At 45.4% G+C, this 22,741-nt stretch overlaps 1 protein-coding gene across 1 annotated transcript in view; it reads left to right on the forward strand.

Moving 5' to 3' along the window:
• runx3 (RUNX family transcription factor 3) overlaps positions 1-16,726 on the forward strand; it is a 68,827-nt gene extending 52,101 nt beyond the window's left edge. The window contains 2 exon segments of the mRNA XM_080414635.1: positions 3,430-3,507; positions 12,964-16,726. Of these exon segments, the coding sequence (XP_080270761.1) occupies positions 3,430-3,507; positions 12,964-13,448 (563 nt within the window). The 3' untranslated portion in view covers positions 13,449-16,726.
• The last annotated feature ends 6,015 nt before the right edge of the window (positions 16,727-22,741 follow it).

The raw sequence follows: 22,741 nt of genomic DNA on the forward strand, positions 1-22,741 counted from the left end.
GTGTGTGTGTGTGTGTGTGTGTGTGTGTGTGTGTGTGTGTGTGTGTGTGTGTGTGTGTGTGTGTGTGTGTGTGTGTGTGTGTGTAATGTGTGATGTGGTGAAATGGTACACCCACTGTGTGTGCCATTAGTCTAGAGTAAATCCCTCATAGCGATACAGGTTCAGTTGAACCTTTCGTAGACGATAATACATCATTTGGCATAAGCAATACAAAACGCTACAGAGAGAGAGAGCAGTACTTTTTCATCCAACATGTACTCACAGATTTCATATTTTGAACTAGCTTTAGCCAGTGTTTTTTGTATTGTGTTTCCAAAACAGGCCTCCAAAAAGACAATAATCTTTTAATTGGAGCCTGACCGATGGCAGATTCGTGGAGTCGTATAGACCGCGAATTACTGATGTTTTGAACGATGTTTTGTCAAAACGTGCAACATCAATCAAATAGCCGATCTATGAGCCTATAATGACATGCCCAAAATAGGGATGCCAGGTTGGAAGTTGTAAAAAAAAAAAGAAAAAAGCTGCATAATTGCCAATATATCAGCCAAACCGATACAGTATAGCGGACTGGCTCTTATAACATCTCAGCTGTGTGGACCTCATGTCTCCCCGATACCACACTGACACACATCTGCAGCAGCTGCTCTCTTACAGGAAAGTTCAGGCTGTGGTTTAGCCTTTGGACTGGACTTAAGCTGTGAAAGTCCTATTTGATGGAGAACCGGCCCAACGTACCCCCCCCCCCCTCTCCACACACACACCGCCCCCCTCCCTCCCTGTCCACAGTGACCACACTGTTTACTCCACATAAACAAGCCGCCCGGCCCCCCAAAGTCAGGGACAGCGCTCTGCTACCGGCGCAGCCGCGCCGCTTGGGTCCAATTCACACATCCAGAATGACACCATGATCAGCCAATTAGAAACGAGAGGGGGGGTGCAGGAAATTAGCCAGGTAGCAGCAGCGTGGACTCGGGAACGCCGCGTAACGCGGCTGTCACAATCGATAGCTTTCATGCTGATTTGTGCCAAATCCCGAGCAGGACGCGGGTCGCTCTGAGGCCAACGCGAACCAGAGCTAGAACTAGCATGGTTCTGGAGCAGTGTTTTAAAAGACATTCTGTTTTCCTTTTTCAGAGTCCGTATTTACATAATATGTCAATGGCCGCCATGGAGTTTATTTGTTATGGTGCCTGAAAGCTTCACTTGTGGTTATTCTCCTTTTGTGACCTATGAGATGAATAATTCAAACTGAAAATGTTTTTGTTCTTCGATAAAAATAAAAAAAACTTCTTTTGAAGCCACCTCCTCGTTGAAAAAGAAAGAAAAAGAAGTGAGATTTTTTTTTTCTTTTCACCAGACCCGACTGTTTGTGTAAGTTATAATTTCACATCAGAGTCGGGCCGAGTTTTACATTTCAGCAATTACAGAAACTACATGTGTGCCATGAACAGTCTCTATTGAGTCTGGGGGAGAGAGAGAGGGAGGGGGCAAGGGAGGGGGCAAGGGCTCTCAAAGAGTACATAGGATTTTTCAGCCCATGTGTTTGTTTTTGCTCATGTTATAAGTGAGGGTTCAAAAGACATATCAAATGTCCCACATATCTGAGCCAAGGCCGTGTTCTTTCCCTCACTAAACACGCTCTCCCTTTTTCTCTCTCTCTCTCTCCCTCGCTGGCGTCTTTCTCTCTCCTCCTCTCTCGCTCACATTCTCTCTCTCTGTCTCTCTCTCTCTCTCTCTCTCCGTTGCGACGCCTAAGGCCTAAGCGAAACAGGAAGCCAGCACAAGGCCCGGCATTCACTGTGTCTCAATGACACGCTTCATTATGGCAGCAGCGTTACATGTCTCAGAGGCGCTGCTGAATCCGGGAGTCACGAGGACGGACGGACGCCATTTTGGTTAAAACATCACCCCCCCTTTCATCTCTGCACGCGCTTCAAAAAAGCAGCAATATGTGTTGATTTGTGTCCTCCCCAAAACGACCCGCCCGGCCACAACCACAAAGCCGCTTATTAGTGACGCAGCGGCTGGCTCTTCCTTCTACAGCCTTCCCTAATCTGCGGCTCCGCCCAGGGGGCAGCACCTCTTATTAACAGGGGTAATCTGTGCCCCTGGTATTGACGTTGTCTGCCGGCCAATCAAAATATTTGAAGGAAATGTTTATTTTCTTGAGCGAATCGCACCAGCTGCTTGCAAGCCCTTTCTGAATAAGGCCATTTATGTGTAAGAATTTGCCATTGTGAGGCGCAGCGCCGGACCTCTCAGTGGCTGAGTGCTGATTTGGGTCTTTGCAGAGGAAGTGGAGGAGCTCCAAGGGAAGTGGAGCTCCGTGTGGCTGTGGGTGAACGGCCTCGCCACCCCCCCTAGCCCCCCCCCCCCCCTCCTCCCCCACTACTGCCAGCCTCATTCTAGGTCATGATAGCGGCCGGTCCGGGGCTTCAGGAGGTTAGGAGGTACAGCAGTGGTCAGGTAGCAGTGCCGTACGATACCACACAACACGGCCCCCCACCCATTAAGAATTAGGCCTAACATGAGAACAAAATAACAGTATAATTTCCCCCACAGTGGTTGCATAACATCCAGGTTTCTCTCTTCTCCCTCTTGGCTCTATACAACATGGAACACCGCACTCGGAGCAGAACCAGCATTTGAAAATGAAGCTCTCTCTCTCTCTCTCTCTCTTTCTTTCGTGCACGCCCTGCGTGTACTGTACGCACACAAGGCTAAAGCTACCCCGTGTAAAACCACACCACGTGTGTTTGAGGCTGCACCGCGGTGGTTCGTGCAGGTTGGCTTGTAACAACTGCACCGTCTCAGACCGAGAGCAAACAGCCACTATTTGCATGTCAAATCGCCAGCCCTCCTGCGGTGTGACCGTCGAGTGCGAACCTGGGTCCCACGCACCGGGCCAGTAGGGACACTTTACTCTCCCTTGGATCCTGACAGCCCCGTTGGATGGGTCACCAAAGACCCTGGCTGCCCCCCCCCCCTGCCAAAAGACCCCAAAATATCTCCCATAGGCCTATCAAGCATGCTTTCCCAAGCCCCATCTCACTCTGGTGAGAAGCCCCCCGCCTCTCTCTCTTCCTATTCCTCACTACGGGCCAGCGGAGGCAGACCTGTCACAAGATGACACGTCTCCAGATGTCCAGACAGCTTTGACGTGTCCGTCACATTCCGGAACGCGCTTTACATTTCGATGGTATAGACTCCCGACTTCCTCGCTCCGTTAACACACACACACACACACACACACACACACACACACACACCTGACACATTTGACACATGCTGCGCGCCTCACAATAATAATAATATTGACGTTTTGCATTCCTGCCCCCGGCGATATATATCCCCCCACTGACCAGTTGTGCCCACTGAGTATAGAACCCAGAACTTAATCCAGTCCTATACGATGTGTTTTGCTAGGAGGCCTGTGGCCAGAGCCCATGGAGACCTCATCTCTGAAGACTTGTAAGGTGGAGGAAGACCTGAGGCCATGGTCAGGTAAGAAGAATTGCAACCCATTTCTATTCATTTGTATTTATTTATTTAGGGTAGCTTTCGCTGTGTTTCAGCAACGCCCTGCTTGCTTCATACAAGACACACATTGACGCCTTTAGGAGCCGCCCCCGGTACAACCACAGGCTTATACTGCTCCACTGGAGCAGTTGGGATTTAACCACTTAAAAACCCTATATGGTTGTCCGGAGTGCCCCTGGGCTCTATACTAGTGTCTTTTCAGGTTTTCAGTTATTATGGGGAAAGCTTTCTCTGAAAATAGCCGATCGACAAGCTCACAACATGTTAGCTTGTCGATCGGCTATTTTCTGCAAAAGCTTTCCCCACAATACGGATACTGGGGTTTAAGTGGTTAAAGCTACGATCCCGAACTTTTTTTTGTGAATTAAACATTTAAGCACTCTGAATGGTAGTGTATGGTTGGGTAAGACCACTACTGGTTGACAAGAAGTATTGCATGAAGCTCAAAACAATATATCCCATGCAATATATCCGTACCCACCACTACAGTGGTATCAATACCCACCACTACACAGTGGTGGGTGTAGAGGGAAGGCACACAGCCCCCCCCCCCCCCCCCCCCACCCCACCCAAATCCTCCCTGCCGGTTCAGGGATGGAACCAGCAACCTTCCGACTACGAGCATGCCTCTCTGTCTGTCGGTCTCAGTGTTTACTAAGCCCTGTGCTTCTCTGATAGCTTCACCTTTCCTCAAAACAACAGGAAACACAAACATGATGTTCTCCTCATTTGACCCCAAAGTTTATGTGAATTTGAGGAAGGTTGTGTGTGTGTGACTGTGTGTGTGTGTGTGTGTGTGTGTGTGCGTGCGTGCTTGCGTGCGTGCATGTGTGTGTACGCGCACGTTTGTACGCTTGTGTGTGTGTGTGCACATGTTGATGAGAAAAAGAGCTTCCAAGTTAGCTCGCTTGTTGTCGAGACTTAACTCTTCCCACTCTGCTCGTTCCCCAGTGAACAAGCAGCGAGTAAAAGTGTGGGTGTGGCTAGCAGCACGTTAACGGCCTTAATTACAAGTGTGAGAAAAACAGGCCTGGAAAACACAGAGGAGGTGATTGAAGAGCGTTGGACTGTGTACAGAATACCGGCCAAAGTCAATTCACTCTCCATCCAAACCGAACGTCTTCAAGAGCGTCTCAGGACAAACGAGACATTTTCCAATGTATTTCTTTTCATTTAGTAGTCAATCTGTCATCTCTTCAATATAGCAAAAAAAATAACGTAGCTTGGCAACTGGCGAGGTGGGCACGGTGGTGCATGTGCCACCCATTGGGATGGTTTTTTTTTTGTTAGCGTGTTCACTTCGCCCTCCGGGCTCTGCTGCAACTCAGTACATTCTTATACGCCCTCCTCCCCTCCCCTCCGCCACCCACTCGTTCTTTCACTCTTGTCTTGGTGATTTGGCACTTTGTTGCTGCCCAACAGCCTCCTTTAGTTGTGTACACGTCCCCTTCCCAGAATGCACCACACCGCACCAAGACCTGCTGAGTCATCTACTCACACATCTACTCACACACCCACTATACTGTATATACACAGTATATAAATACATACATAGTATATTATATACATAGTATATTATACATAGTGTGTGTATCTATATCTATATCTATATATATCTATATATATGTCTATATATATATCTATATATGTCTATATATATATATATATATATATATATATATATATATATATATATATATATATATATATATATATATATATATATATATATATATATATATATATATATATATACATACATACACACACACACACACACACACACACACACACACACACACACACACACACACACACACACGCTACACACACACGCTACACACACATGCTACACAAACACTTGGAAAGAATGTATGGATTGGCATATTTACATACGGCACTGCTTGTGCAAGAGTAACAGATTCACTGCAGAGCAAGATATTCACCATAGTGTGAAAGCTGTGATTGACAGAGGCTGGTTGTAAAGGCACATGTTTGAGATCTTAAGACCTACACAGGAAATTCCATCCTATCCCGACAGAACAGCGCAGAATGACACAGAGAGACCAATGTGTCATAGATCATATAATGATGCTTGTAGCGCAGGGGTCTTCGACGTTTTTCAGGCCAAGGACCCCTTAGCTGAGAGAGAGATGAAGCAGGGACCCCCCCCCCCCCCACACTACATCGTTTACAATTGTGTTGCAGATTAAACTTTTTCATAGATTTCATAGATAGCTTCATTGACTATCATCAGTGTAGTGTAAATGTATGTTTTTTGTAAATTTCAGACATTTAACCACTTAAACCTTCAATACTTAGTACTTGATTTGCTCCTTTTTCCGCCTACGCCAAAATCTTTGCCGAAAATAGCCGATCTACAAGCTCACAACGCCACACAGTTGTGAGGTTGTACTGTATCTGCTATTTTCGGATGAAGTTCCCCCTAGAATAGGAATGCTAGGGTTCAAGTGGTTATATGCTTAATGATTTGGCGGCCCCCTTGTAGTAACTCTGAGGACCCCCCTAGGGGTCACGGACCCCCTGTTGAAGACCCCTGTGACTTAGAGCATACAATGATGCTTGTAGCGTATGAAGGTTATATAGTACACAAACCACCTGGGCTTGTAAAACACACACGCATCGTGTTCTGCACACCACATCTTCACTATAGCAACTTCAGGAAGAATTTAGTTAACAAATTCAAAACCCGATCAATCACATCTCGTTCGTTGACGCATTAGGTAAATCGCCATGGCTTTCTGTAATCACAACAACGTCCCTATTGCCGTGCTCAGACTGCATGCTGGGAGTCGGGCCCATGCATGCAAAGTCCTGTGTGATCACATGACACCCCCGCTGCCTAACGTGGAGGAGACTCCGGGGGTTGCTGACCACGCGGCCGCGGTACATAGGTGATTATCATTTGCATTAGACATGATGCAGCGTCCCCACACACACACGAAGTGCTTACATAAACACCTGTGGATCATTTGTGTTCATTTGGGTCTCCTATTCTTTGGCTTTGCCCCGTGGCATCATGTTGCATTTGTTTCTCCCGGGGTTATCCACAAGGACTATGACATGTACCTTTCAAACTGAAATAAACAGAAACCAGCTATAGCTCGTAAAGTTAACCACTTAATGAACCTCATAGTCGACCGGGGTCCCCCAGGGGTCTATACTTGGTCACCTCCTTTTTCCCCCTCTGTGCCAAATTTCTTCGCTGAATGTTCGCCGACAAGAATAGGGTTCGCTAGGGTTCATGTGTTTTAAAAGTCTCAACTACAGAGCTATCTCGTCTTTCGTCTAGAAATACGAGGGGGGGGTGGGGGGATGAGAGAGGTATGGTAAATCTGAGTGTTGCTAGGCGACCCACAGGTTGTAGCTTCTCTTTTATTTCTTCCCCGTATCATTTGCCTGAGACACCATTCCATGAGCGCTGGCCGTCACAGTTTGCATCAAGCCTGAGTAAACACTTCACAGGTGAGCGCCTGGATTTGCATCTTCCCATTGCCAGCAGCCACCACACACACACACACACACACACACACACACACACACACACACAAGGTGGACAGCCTCAAACTCACCCCTTGTGTTAACAACCAAAATCAGTTTCTCCCATAACCAAATGAGGCAAACCTCCTGTCAGATCAGGGTTACACGCTTGACTGTGGACTAGTGGACTTCTCAGGGTGGAAGTGAACCCCCCCCCCCCCCCCCACCCCCCTTGGCGTAACGGAATTAACCCATTAAAACTGTGAAAGCATCTGTGGCATTTTAGTAGTTAATACAGCATCACAATATTTTTAACCATTTTAACCATTATTTTATAATTTGGTTATTAAAAAATAGCAGATATACAAGCTAGCGCGTCACTTCATGCTTGTAAGCTTGTGAGCTTGTAGATCTGCTAGTTTTTTTTTTATCGTGAAAATTTGTGTCAATCTTTGAATATATATATATTATTATTTTTTGCAAATATTTTTTACTCAAATCTTTGTTCTGGAGGTCCCTGGAACAGCTTATTTTGAAATGGGGGGGTCCGCGGCCAAATACATATCATTTTGGAGGTCCTTGGCATGAAAAAGGTTTTAGCACCACTGATATAGCAACATAAGCTTTTCAGAAAACTGTTAAGGATTTAGAAGACATTTTTAGAATCGACCTCAGGTCTTAATGGATTATTAAACAGCCGCTTGTTGGCGCTGCTGTGGGCATTAAAAACGGCGAGCAAAGGGTGCTCTGGAACACTGTGTTCTCTATAAAACTGTGAGCTTCACGGAGTGAGAACATCACACGGACGACAGGCTGTGCCAGCCAGCCCTCTGGGGTCCATCCTTCTCTCTCCTCTCTGTCCCTGCAATTTACTCAACACGTTTCAGCTGAGCGTAATGGGGATCATGTGTGGGGTTGGGCCGCAGAGAGGGTTGTAAGGCAGCTACTATAGCCCCGTTAGGAAGGAACCCTCTCTCCCTCTGCCAAAGATACACCACTTTTACCACAGCCACAACACTGAGGCCTGTACTTAAACTGGGGAGTGTGGGGGAGGGTGGGGTAAGATATGCAACGCGGGGTTAAAGAGGAGGAAACGCAGTCGCAAAGAAACCAGGGTTCGTTTTGTAAAACAACAGAGAGAGGGGGGGGGGGGCTTATTCTTAACCACGTCTTAAGCCCCATGTACTTTGTCGTATGGAAATAGCCGATCTACATGCACACAACACGTCACGGTGCAACGTGTTGTGAGCTGGTAGATCTGCTATTTTTGCTTTTTTTTAAATACAAAAAAACGTTATGCAAATGTTTTGATTTCATCCAACGTAAATATCAAACATATCAGACAGTCCAAAAGGAAATGCATGTATTTAACCCATTAAGACCTGAGGCGATTCTTTAAAAAAAATCTAAATCCTAACAGTTTTTTGAAAAAAATAAAAAAAATATTTTTTCACGATTTTTCAAAAATAGCAGATCTACAAGCTCATAGCGCGGCACTCGGTGCCGCGCTATGAGCTTGTATATCTGCTATTTTTGAATAGCCAAAGAAATTGAAAGTGACACAGATGCGTTCCAGGTATTAATGGGTTAATACAGTATGACCAGAAGCAGGGATAAGTCATACCCCCCCCCCCCCCCCTGGCTATTGAAATGACCCGAAGGCAGATATCAAAAACAGAGGCATGGATCTCCCCCACACCCCAGCAAATCAAACCCTCTGCCAGAAACTCTTTGCTTCTGTGTGTCAAGGAGGGGTGCCGTGTTCTGTGAGACCCTCTCCTCTAGAGGGAGCCGCTGTGCCACAGAGAGAGGCTAAAGGGAGGGAGGGGGTGGCACTAGCCTGGCTCGGGTCCAAGCTGGTGACATTGCACGAGCCCCCATTAAGGTGTTGTGATAAGTGTCCAGTCCAGTTTCCCCTGACGGAACACAGGAGTCTGTCCCCCACACACCGCAGTTTAGCCAACACGTTTCCACCGACTCCCAATTAACCCATTGATACCTGGAACGCATCTGTGTCACTTTAGATTTCTTTAGGCTATTCAAAAATAGCAGATATACAAGTTCATAGCGCGGCACCGAGTGCCGCGCTATGAACTTGTAGATCTGCTATTTTTGAAAAATCGAGAAAAAAAATATTGGTTTTTTTTTTCAATTTTTTTTTAGGATTTAGAAGACATTTCTAGAATCTTCTCAGGTCTTAGTGGGTTAAATACAGATCATGTGTGGGGCGGGTCGCAGCCGCCAGAGACATCAACTCCCAAACGCCACTGATCCCCTCCTCAGCTCCACCCTGAACCCTATATTTAGCAAAGACAGACAGACAGACAGACAGGGGGAGAGAGAGAGAGAGAGAGAGAGAGAGAGAGGGAGGCTTTTTGGGAGTCCGGTAGGAATTAGTGGGCCGACTTCACTTCTCCCGAATCAACAGCAGCTGAAGGCTTGGATTTTCCTTGCGTGAAATCAGATATGGAGCCCGGCTCCGGTGCCTGGTGGAAGCTGGAAAAAGAAACAGCCCCCCCCCCCCCCCCCCCCTTTACCCCCTCTCCACTCCGCTGCTCCACCAAACCCCCTCATCCCCAAAAAGAAGAGAAAATGTGACTGCAGAAATGTGTTGGAGAGAGAAAAAAAAAGAGAAGAAATCATAGCAGAGGCCGTGGAAATTGCAAAGGAACATTTTTTTTTTCTTTCTCGTAGCTGAAAATGGACCCAGTTCTCCAGACGTAGGGAAAAGACATTTCAACGAGAGTGTGGCACGCAAGTTTGACATCCTCTCCCCTCAGGGCTGTGGCGTGCAAGCGCTCGCTGTTTCACAAACACTAGCTCTCTTTTCTCTGCCGTCCAAATCCACATTTTACACTTGCAGTCATGTGGATGTTACTAGGCCCATCGAAGCCACCTAGAGAGACAAACAAACATAGCACGGACTCAGGTGTGTGTGTGTGTGTGTGTGTGTGTGTGTGTGTGTGTGTGTGTGTGTGTGTGTGTGTGTGTGTGTGTGTGTGTGTGTGTGTGTGTGTGTGTGTGTGTGTGTGTGTTTACAAGTGCAGGTGCAGGCATCAATGTAATACTGTATGTTGATATGAGCTATCCCAAGTCAAATGAACGAGGATATAAATATCTAAAATCTCAGGGCGTCTTGGCTTGGTTTGAGGCCACCTTGACATTTTTCACTACAAGAACCAGAAGTTCACAACAGATACAAGGCGAAGTGCTCAGCTCGACACCAACAAAGCGACATTATTGATCCATTTGGCTCTCTAGTGAATGTCACGATGCAGTGTTGCTAGACATAGACAGTGAATGGAAAGAATCTCACACAATTATTTTACACATTCTGTACCTGTGTGGTACGGATCTCTGTGATTAATGCAGCCATTTTTCTTCTGGGATTAGTTTCTTTCACCATCATACTACAACTGCCTTTTGTAGAAGCAAGGAACTTAGGTCTTCAAACGTTGTAATTTAGTATCTGTCCTGTTACTAGAGAAGGTAGTCATTTCGATGAACAGCTGTGAATTTCAGTATTTGTAATGGATTATAATGGATAATTATAAGTAATTAATTATTGATTATTGACAATGACAATTATGAGTGCTGATTCACCACAAGTGCAACTGTTGCTAAAATGCACTGAACTGAATAGTCAACTCAAGCAATTTGTGGAGACAGATTGCTGTCAATATACTCTTGTCAATAGTACCGGAAAACAACGAACAATAATATCTCACTAATCAAAAAAATAAAATAGGCATATACCTTAGGCTATACCCAGACAATTAACCACTTAAAGGTAGGGTAAGTGATTTCCTTTGGTTAAAATAAGTGTTAAATAGCTCTATATTCTGATAGTACTCATTGCTATAGAGTGTTTGTTCAGTAAAAGGAGTCTCCTTGTCTCTCCAGCTCTTTATAAAACAAAAAAATGCATTTTCGTTTCAGTTTCATTTTAATTTCCAAGTTTATCCAATCAGGATAGAGAACTCAATCAGGATATAGATTAAACAAGTGAAATTGGAAGTGATGACACTAACAAATGAGCATGCAAAATTGGAACTGGAACACTATAAAAATGAAGCTTAAAAATGGGTACTTTCTCCTGATTGGCTGAGATTTTGACACCTACCGGAAAATGTATTTTCTGTTTATTAAAGAGCTGGAGAGACGGGGAGACTTCCTGTTACTGAACAAACACTCTATAGCAATGATTACTATCAGAATATAGAGCTTTAACCTTTTAAATAGTACTCATTGCTATAGAGTGTTTGTTCAGTAAAAGGAGTCTCCTTGTCTCTCCAGCTCTTTATAAAACAAAAAAATGCATTTTCGTTTCAGTTTCATTTTAATTTCCAAGTTTATCCAATCAGGATAGAGAACTCAATCAGGATATAGATTAAACAAGTGAAATTGGAAGTGATGACACTAACAAATGAGCATGCAAAATTGGAACTGGAACACTATAAAAATGAAGCTTAAAAATGGGTACTTTCTCCTGATTGGCTGAGATTTTGACACCTACCGGAAAATGTATTTTCTGTTTATTAAAGAGCTGGAGAGACGGGGAGACTTCCTGTTACTGAACAAACACTCTATAGCAATGATTACTATCAGAATATAGAGCTTTAACCTTTTAACAAAATACTTTTTGTTTTAACCCAAAAATATCACTTACCCTACCTTTAAGTCCTAATATACTAGTGAAAATAGCCGATCTACAAGATCACACACAACGTGTCGTACTGTAAAATCCCCAATGATAATTTAACTCTGAGAGTGTGTCTAAATTCAATTTTTACACTATCAGAGAGAGTTAAATTAACACAGAGGGTTTCGCTGTGCACTAACTTTAGCTTATAGGAGCATATGACATATACTATACCAATTACCAAATGATGTCCCCAACTGTCCTTGCCATCAGGATTCAAACAACAACAGCAACACTACGGCAGGTGGCAGCAGGTCCCCCTGTGTGTCAGCCAACGGCATATACTACAGCAAGCTGTCTCAGTTGAGTGAACGAGGCCATTATGGGTGTTTTGTTTAAGGAAAATAAGTCAGTGACACTAGCTGGCCCGAATCCCAAAGAGGGAAAGTGCTGAGTCAAACACCTCGAGCCACATTTATCTATTTCCGTTTCGTCAGGTGAATGAATTAGGAAGTGTGTGCATTGAAACATGTGAAGCAAGCAGCTGGAGTTTGCTTTACCTGTGGGATTACACCTCCAGATAGGTTCAGCAGTTAACACTGACAGGCCTGAGACATCGATACGCACAGCTCTACATCTGCACATACACACTCTTTCTTTTCCTTTCTTTCTTTTCCCCTCCCTCCCTCCCTCCCTTCCACCCTCCCTCCCTCTGTCTTCCTCTGTCCAGGATGGTTTGTCTGCTTGCCTCCTTTGTGTGATTTATGGTGGGTTGCACAACAGCACAACAAGCTGTCGGTGTTTGTACAAAGCACCCCTCTGCTCCGACAATGGCGTCCTTTCATCCCTCTTTTCATCCCTCTGAGAAAGACAGAATGCTGTACATTACTAGCCTCCTTTTTGAAGGAGCGCTGTGGAGGCTGCGACGGCGAGGGGGTTGCTTTCATAACTTCAGTCTTGTGCACGGAGCTGTGGGATGATGTGCTGTCAGTGGTTGATGAGTGTTATTAAGCAAAAAAATGTCTCAGTTCATTACTTTGAGCAAACATTTCCAGGGCCAAGGATATCGCGAGAAACTTGAGCTCAGGAGGGGTGGGGGTGGGGGGGGGGGGGGTCGCCATTCTGGGGACGTGGCCCCCTTCTTCTGGGAGGAAATGAGAAAACTGACCCCCCTGTTTCATATTCATAGCAGCCGTTCTCATTAATGCCAGGATGTTTGCCGTCTCATGCTGTTATTTAACATGCTCCGTGTGTGTGTCTGTGTGTTTTCTCTGCAGCGTCTACAGACATCTTCCCCCAGAGGACTCCGTTCCCGTCTCTGTCGCCGCTGACGGACCCCCGCTTCTCGGACCCTCGCATGCACTACCCGGGGGCGTTCACTTACTCCAACAGCTCCAGCTCAGGGATCGGCGGCCTCAGCATGTCGGCCTCGTCCCGGTACCACACCTACCTGCCGCCGCCGTACCCGGGCAACCAGACCCAGAACAGTCACTTCCAGTCCAACTCCTATCTGTACTACGGCGCAGGCTCCGGGTCCTACCAGTTCTCCATGGTGGCGCCGGGGGGCAGCGGGGGCGAGCGCTCCCCCACCCGCCTCCTGTCCTGCTCGGGGGCCACGGGCGCCGGAGGGGCCAACAGCCTGATGAACCCCGGGCTGAACAACCAGAGCGAGGGGGTGGAGGCGGACGGCAGCCACAGCAACTCCCCCACGGCCATGAGCGCCTCCGGACGCATGGATGAGTCCGTTTGGAGGCCATATTGACTGACGGGCAGCTAGAGAGATAGAGAGACAAGAGAGAAGGAGAGAGAGAAAGTAGGAAAGATAGAAGGAAGGAGAGATAGGTAGCGAGAGAGAGAAGGTCGAAGGTGCCGAAAGTAACAGTTAAGGAAAATGTAAAGATGATGAACAAACAAACCAAAAAAAAGCTGAACAGCACCGACTAAAAAACAAGAAAAAAGAAAAAAAAATGCTGCATGTTTGTCTTTATTTCTCAAGCATTCGCTTTAAAGACTTTCTGCATTTTACCAACTGTCAGCCAGACTTCCATGTGTTTTGTCCATTCTGAGAGGACTCCCGCACTGTGCAAGGAAATGTGTGCTCTTAAAAGCACATTTCCAGGAGAAGCCATACAAATTGAGATGACATTTGTAACTTGTAAATGTAAATAGAAGCAGGGGGTAAAAACCAGAGAAGCCATAGTAATATATCATTGATCGATTGTCTGGTACAAACAGCTACTCAACCAAAGATGCTCGGACAAATAGAAGAACGGCTGTATATATGATTGATCACCCCTGTCCGGCTGATGAACTGATCGACGTAACGCAGCACACGTACATTCAAAACGCGTTGTTGAAACGAGGAGGGGAACACAGACTGGATTTTTCGTGCATTTGCTCTTGTGGCTCCAGAGCCCTCCCCTGGTCGTGGCTGCACTGCTGTAGCGTTGGGTCTTCTTATGACTTTTATTTGTGGACATGTTTTTGATATAAGACACAACACGAGTTATTCAATCTTTTGTGGTGAAAAGATTATCCAAAGATCATCAAAATGCATTCAGGGCTGTTTTGTGTTCTCACAGTACTTATGCATTACCTTGATAAACTAATTTATTATTATCCAAATGGACACTCAAGCCTTCAGTCTGTCGGTACGCTATGGACAAAATGGCCGTGGTGTGTTTGAGTGACGAACGTTTCATTGGTCAGGAGTCAGGACTCGTGTGTTTAAGAAACTGTTCCTCTTCTGCAGGGTCCTTCATTTTTAAGTAATGTTCCGCTGAACGGCGGCAGTCATTTTGAGGAACATCAGACACAAGCAGAGGGGTGTTTCTTGATTAGAATTTCCACAGGATTTTATTTTTTTGCCCTGTGGCCTATCTATTTTATTTCTTACATTTCTTATTTGATCCCGTTTCTGAATATAGTTCTAGTGTAGTATTTTTTGAACTGGATGACATGGTTTACTTTTTATATTTATTTGAGCCAAATTCTGAGGAAATGTACACATGTACCCCAAATCCTTAAGCATTTATCTTTACCTTTTTATAGACCTTTTTTTTTTTATTATTATTTGTTGTTTAAGTATAAAATTGGAATTTGTGTAATATATTGCTCCTAAATTATAAAAACAAAACTTAATGTAATTATTTTGTTTTCCAATGTAGCTTTGATGCACTAAAAACCTGTATTCCTTATGAACCACACCCAACATCAATTCTGCCAATGAGATTGTGTATTTAGGATTCCTACCCCAATATCCAAGTTGTCTTTTTGTGCACCATAAGCCATCGTTCTATTTCTTTTGCACTATATTACAAATTAATTTCTCACCCGCTTAATCAAAGGGAAGAACAAAATACCAAATATTCCTGCACATATATAATACAACTCACTGAAAGTGTCCTTTCGCATGCAACATAAATACATTAAAACACAAACTCCTCTCAACTCAAACACCATGCACACACACACACACACACACACACACACACACACACACACACACACACACACACACACACACACACACACACACACACACACACACACACACACACACACACACACACACACACACACACACACACACACACACACACACACACACACACACACACACACACATTCCTGCTCCACAGGTGTGAGTGTGCACATTCCCCCTGTCCCAAGGGCCTTTCCCATGTTGTCACACACATGATCCCTCCATCCCCGGAGGAGGAAGAGAATGGTGGATGAAGGGATGATAGAAGGAGGAGGAGGAGGAGGTAGGGTCAGGGTGGTGTCATCTTACTAGCACCAAGGGCAACCATGCAAAAAAACCATGCCCTTGTTCTGCACAGGCCCCTTTGTTCTGCATAAGCCGTGGGTTCTTTGAAGCCTTTATGGTCCTGATTTCTCTTTTTCTGTTTTGTAATTTACTGATCATTAGTGCCAGGGGGCTCGTGGTTTCGCCAGCGATTGATACGTCTGTCTGCAACAGACCATCTTTGTGTACGAGCCACGCTGAGCCACTTTATCAGCCACGTATCAGGTTTTTATCGTCCAGTGGCTACCAGAAGGAGAGCAGGGCCACTTCTTCGGAAAGGTGGGAATCCACACTGTGGGAATCCTTGCGTGTTATTTAACCCAGAGAGTGCACACAAAATGTAACCAAAAATGGTTCCGTTCCTGCGCTCTCTGTATTACAAATGGATGAATTAACACTGAGGATTTTTACCGTGCAGACGCCACACAGAGAGTTAAATGTAAGAAGAGTAAAAAAAAAATCCAAAAGAATGCTAGCATTTTTAGCTCAGGAAAAAAAAAAGGAAAGGAAAAAAAAGTTATGCAAAGTGTTTTGTAGAGCCCAAATGTAGGCTCTCTCTCTCTGCCTTATTTCCCTCTTTGACAATCAGTCACGATGAAACTCATTCCTATCTCCCTTTGAGCTGGAGGAAAAAGGCTTTGCATGTTACTCAGCTCATTTCCTTTGGAACCCCTCCGGGGTTTGACAGCCTCGCTTTATTACGGGCAACAATCATGCAGCTAGATAAACCAAACACACGTACCTGGACGCACGTTGTGCAAAGAACTTCACACCTGCTGCCCTGTATTACGGTTTGGATATCGACAACAGGAAAAGATTTGTAGTACAAGACTGGTTCTTTTGATCGGTCTCCAATATCATTGCAAGAGGTTGTATCTAAAATAAGACTCTTGGAAGGTTTCAGAGACCGGGGAGGCCAAATTTGTTCAGCAGAAATCTTTTTATTGCGTATTGGATGAAAGAGCACAATGACATTGTTGTTTTCTCTGGTGTTTCTTTTTAAAAGAACCTCGTCTTCATCTTGATATCTAGGCTACCATCATGTTAATTCATTTCGCTCTCTTGTTTTTCTTTATGCTCAAAGCATGTACGTCTGAAACTGATATGTTAATTTAAGAACTTCATCTATGTATGTACTATCCTTAAAGACTCGGTATTAAGTGCTTGTAAAGTGTGCGGATAATGTAGTTTTTAATCATTTTAATTAAAAAAAAAAGACCTGTTCCACTTTTTTTCCTCACAACTAGTGTTTATTTCATTTTTTTTAATGAAACCTGGTGTTCACAGAAACCGTGAGAAAGCAGGAAACGCAGTTTTGCTACATTGCTCAGAAGCTCCACCTGCTCTCTTGCAAAAATCATACACACACGCATTCACACATGCCCCCCCCCCACACACACACACACACACACACACACACACACACACACACACACACACAGGAAATGGTCTTATGAGTTATGTTTAATATTCCCAACCACATTCTTCAACAATATTTCTTCACCATAAAAACAATTCTATGGTATAATAGTTCTCTAATTTTGAAACGTAATACTCAAAAGTCGGGGATTGTGAAAACTTTTATGGTCCAGGGTTGGAAGGTGTTGAGAGTGAAAATGTCACACGCGGAGGCTCATGCTATAACTCATCTCCAGAAAACCAAACAACATCACCTCAGCTGACAAATGAGTATGTGAGTTATTGGGCAGAAAGACTTCCAAAAAAAAGTTAATGAACCCAATTTAATCATTCCAGTTCCTTTGGAACCCAAACAACTACCGTTTCCTCGTCCAAGACTGCTCCCGGCGTCTGGCCTGTAAATACCACGGATACCACGCCCCCCTCCTATTCCTAACGCTGATCTCACAAACCCCCGTCTAATAATTATCCCCTGCTCCCCCATTAGTATGCCTCTCACTGGCAAATTACCTACACTTCTCAGAGAGGTTTTTGCGGACGCCACGGCTGTCAGCGCCTCGGTACCCTGGGCGTAAATAAAGCATGGCCCAGGAATCCAACACGGCTCTCTGGCAGCCGCTGCGCCAGTGCAACGGCGGCAAGTTGTCACTCGTTAAAAACAATAGGGGAAAAAAGAAAAAAAAATACATGGAATGCCACGACTTTCTTCCTTTTTTTCTCTCTGGCTATGAGCTTGTTAATTCATTGAGTGCTGATGGCATCTACAGTACTTGGCCCGTTTTGAGGCCTAGCCACAAGGATTAAACACTTGAGATGGTACCTTGTAGGGTGGTCTGAGCTCAGATGACTCATGTGGTTAACCTGAAATACAATGCCCACAATCCCTCACTCTCAAACTAATGCCACCTGTTGATTGAGATACCATGAGAAGGCCTTTCACTTCTATCGCCCTTCTTTCTTTCTCTCTCCCCTCTAAACCTTTTTTATTATATTCTTTTATCTACTTATACTGTCCTCTTCTCTTTCCTATTCTTCCCCCCCCCCTCCTCTCCTTTCTTCTCCTCTTCTATTCTCTCCTTTCTTTTCCTCTGCATGGCTTAAGCTGTGTGTGTGTGTGTCTCTGTGTCAGGCCTTCTATGGGGGCAGTTTTGGCAGGACTACAAAGGACCCGAGACGCTCACACACAGCCTTGATACACACTGTATTCAATTAACTCTGCACACTCAAAGCATTTACACACACACACGCACGCACACGGGATAGGCAGCCACACACAGAAACACAGTGAGACACACACACACACACACACACACACACACACACACACACACACACACACACACACACACACACACACACACACACACACACACACACACACACACACACACACACACACACACACACACACACACACACACACACACACACACACAATCCCTCGCTGACAGATCTCACACTATCCTCACCCACACAGTCTGAGCAGTGCTCCAGTGTGCCAGTGTATGACAGATCTGCACCGTCTTAAACATTCCCGACTATTTCCTGTAGGTCTCATCACAGAGACGCCCTCCGCGTCGATCCCCCAGAGCCCAGGGAAGCACAAAGGGAAGATGATAAGCTTTCAATTAGGCCCGGCTCTGGGGAATTTTCCAGCTGTCTTCACACACTCCGTGAGATTGACTCTCCGGGTTCACATGTGGGGAACAGAGGAGCTCCCATCTGGCTCGGGCTTTTCGTCGTTAGACGTACAAGAACCGACGAGCCACTCTGGTTTTCCATCTTCTCCCCTCTTCCTAAAGTTGTAACTCTCCGGGAAGAGAGGAAACGCGCACACAGAGAGATGAGCGTGTTTGTCTGGTTATGATTGTAGCTAAAAGGCATGATGAATTAACATACAAGACGAATGGCTGAAACATTCAATGCCGCAGAAAATATGAAAAGAAATAGAAACGATTGACCATGGACATAAATGTATATAAGACTAAAGCAAAAAACTCAGGTAGCAGATCAAAGTGAATTAGGTCATAATCACCACGGTAACCTTGAATGTTCTCCCTTTGATCAAACCAGAACTTAGCCTAGTCTCTATTGCTTCTCTCTCCCCTTCATTCACAATCTCATCTTCACCTCATCAGCTGACTGTTTTTCACAAAGAAAATGACTCTATTTATAAATGTGGACTGGGAAGACATACTCAGAGAGGGCTGAGAGGGGGGGGGGGTGTTTTGGAAAGAACAAGGGCTCGTTAAAGCCCTCTCATTTCTCATGAACACAATATCCCGCGTTGCTGCTGTGCTGTGGCCCTGCGGTACCTGCATACGAAACCCATTAGGGTCTCTATTCTGGAGACACTGACCTTCCCTCTCTCTCCTCGGGACCCCGTGAGAAGGAGTGGGCTAGAACCGGTTTGGTTTGGGCAGCCATGGTACACAACCAGAAGTCTATTTTCTAACCGGACCAGCGGTGGGAAAGGAGGCTCTCGTCCAAAATCAGGGTTCCCACAGATTGACCGAGAAACAACAGGGGCCAAAGGGGTCTCACAAACCACCAGAGCTGTGATGCAACCGTTCTTCTCACACTGATGACGACTGCTGCTGCTGAGAGAGAGAGAAATAAGAGAGAGAGAGAGTTGTAGGAACGAGAGAGAGAGAGAAAGAAAGTTAAGGGGAAATGAGAGGATAGGCATGGAGGGTAAGTAAAGAGGAGGACATACAGTATCTCTGCCAGGCCAGGTGGCCTACCCATGGCTGTGTAAGTCATGGGTTGCAACCATCAAGATCCCTATAGGTCTAAGAGTGAAATCAAGTTCGGCCCTGTGTTTGGTAAAGGCCCTTTACTATGTGATTCACATTTGGGGTCGATTGGTTAATGTTGTTTGGCTTTTTTTCTTTTGTAAAATAGGCTCCTCAGGCAATATTTGCCGATTGGTATAGAATATCAAAAAGAAATCGGTACATGTTTATCACTTGTATATTGTGCCGCAATTTGTATGAGTTATGGACAAAAGTTGTAGAAGCAAAACGTTTGTTGATGGAAATTCTAGTTAGGCGGAAATGGCCGTGACATATATGGGGTGTCATGATCCAAGGAATCGACGGAAAAAAGTCCAGGGAACATTCTTCAATTGTATGACTTCCAGATTTGTAGGCCCAAATCTAAAGCGGACTAGTATGGCGACGAAAAAATAATCATTCTTGGCCTACTGGCAGCATGAATACAAAGTTTGCAGCAGAACGGTCCAGAAGTTTGAGAGCTCCAGACAGACATACAGATGAGCAAAAACATAATCTCTGTTACTGGCCTTCGGTCTGACAGAGATAATAAAGGGGAAAAGATAGGATAGACTTTAGACATGGAAGAGAAGAAAAAAGGGCAGCAGTACATGGACTGATAGATACGGATTTTGTACCATTTTTCATTTGTATATGTGAAATGAATATGGTAAAAAAGGTCCTCCAGCTGAAGGTATAGTTTTATCATCCAGTGTAAATCTACTGAGACCAATCTGTGTTATAACCTATATGGTTCCCACAGCGCCGGAGCACCTCTCTCCACGGACGCCAGGCCCTTGTTCCTGACAGTGTACCCAGAGGAAAGGCACTCCCAGACAGAGTCCCCGCTCTCACATCACATCCAGAGAGCGCTGCCACAGTGAAGTTAAGGTCACCGTGGTGTGTGTGAGAGTATATATGGGTTGTCGTGCAGCCGCACGAAACGCAGACAGGAAAATATCTACGGTACGCGGAGACTGGGGCCAAGAGGACGAAAAAGCTTCGGCTTTTATGCAGTGTGCAACTAAATATTCGGCAAGTGCAATTGATTACCGAACAGTGGTCACACGGAGAATTATTTTGATACTGCTGATCTTAAACGGGACCAAGCTGGAATCAATCTGCTGAACTTTTATAGCGAGTCCTTCTCCCCCACCCCCGCTCATAGGAAACCAAGACATGTAAATGAGTCAAAACCAGAGACAGGCCTTTATAGAAATCCAGCAGACCACTGCACGGTGGTGGACCTGTGGCTCAGACCATGGTTATGGGGGTATTCTGACAAAGACCACAACAGCTAGCTTTCATTCAGATGTCTTAATGGAGCAGGGGGACATTTTGGATGCCTCTTCGTTACATAACAGCCGCAGCCACTCCGCGCCTGGCCCGATCTGCCTTTAATTTGATTGCTTGATAGCGAAAAGACAGAAGAACATTTGATAGAGAGCGGAACACTGCATTCCCCCCGTCTGATCGCGTCGCAGCACCGATGAATGCGTCTTGGAACGGTCCTGGCCCTGGACGGAGTGGAATCGTACAACAGCATGTGTTTGAAACTTTGATTCGGGCTGGGTTTCATGCTGCTGCATTTGAGCTTCACCAGCGAACCGAGACGTCGACATCGGTGGGGGAAAAAAAGACATGCAGTGAAAAAGAAAAAGTTAATATTTTTTTTCTCCCAGAAACAATGACAGTTGTTTCCCATAAACTGAATCATGAGAATCAATACACATGGCTGCACTTCTCTCTCTCTCTCTCTCTCTCTCTCTCTCTCTCTCTCACAGAGCCTCTACAGTACAGTACATGTGAACACTGTTTCCTCTATAAAACAGGAAATTAACACACACACACATGCACACTCTCATGCATGCACGCGCGCACACACACACAATCGCACGCCTGGAGCCCAGTGCCAGGCAGGCTGACTCTTTTGGGGGGAGTCTTCATGGTGGAGTCCTGTGTGTGTGTGTGCGTATGTGTGTGTGTGTGGGGGGGGGGGGGGGGGGGGTATCCCTGCGGACGGGGTCTCTGTTCACTTCCTGTTCAGAGCAGGGAACACGCTAACTTGGCAGTTCACATGCGCACCACTTTCTATCTTCCCTTCTATCTCTTCTACTTTTTTCATCCCTGCTTGCGCGAGCAGCGAGCGAGACGAGCATGATTGCTTAAGTCTGTTCTGGGTCGCATGGGAACACGAAAGGCTCATTACAGGGCCGTGTCCTCCGCTGCTTGTATCTGCACAGCCAGTGTCAGATATACTTCATTGTTTAACCCATTAAGACCTGAGAAGATTCTAGAAATGTCTTCTAAATCCTAAAAAAAAATAGAAAAAAAAACCCAAATTATTTTTCTCGATTTTTCAAAAATAGCAGATCTACAAGTTCATAGCGCGGCACTCGGTGCCGCGCTATGAGCTTGTATATCTGCTATTTTTGAATAGCCTAAAGAAATCTAAAGTGACACAGATGCGTTCCAGGTATCAATGGGTTAACTAATTGTTTTATCGCACATCTCCGTCCTCCATCTGAATGTAAATGTCATTCTGGGGCACGCCACAGACTTAATGACTCATATCCGTCAACCAGTGATGGTTCATGTGGTTTTGCAGTGAAATCAGTAACACAAAAAACACATCGCAGCTGATCTACAGCCCGCTCTCTCTCTCTCTCTCTCTCTCTCTCTGCCACCCATAAACTCCTCAAATATCAGCGGCTGCGACAATGTCACAAACATCTTCTCGCGCCTCCCCTCGTGTGTTGGTGTCACAAAACACAAGGGCCCCGTCGTAAAACGAATGTATCATCTGTCATCGTCTGCCACGCCGTAACAATTGCGTTTTTTTCCCTGCTTTCTCCCTGATGCTTTCTCTATTGTCGCACTTTGATCATCAAACTGCAACCACACCCCAAAAATAAATTTATACCACTTAACCACATGAGCCCCTAGCGTCCCTATTCTGGGGGGGGGCGAACATTCGGCAAAAATAGCAGATCTATAAGCCCACAACACGTCATAACGCGCATTATTTCCGGCGAGACAGGTGGGCAAAGAGAT

This window comes from Gymnoscopelus braueri (assembly GCF_963280865.1).
Source record: "Gymnoscopelus braueri genome assembly, chromosome: 19".
Classification (NCBI taxonomy): domain Eukaryota; kingdom Metazoa; phylum Chordata; class Actinopteri; order Myctophiformes; family Myctophidae; genus Gymnoscopelus; species Gymnoscopelus braueri.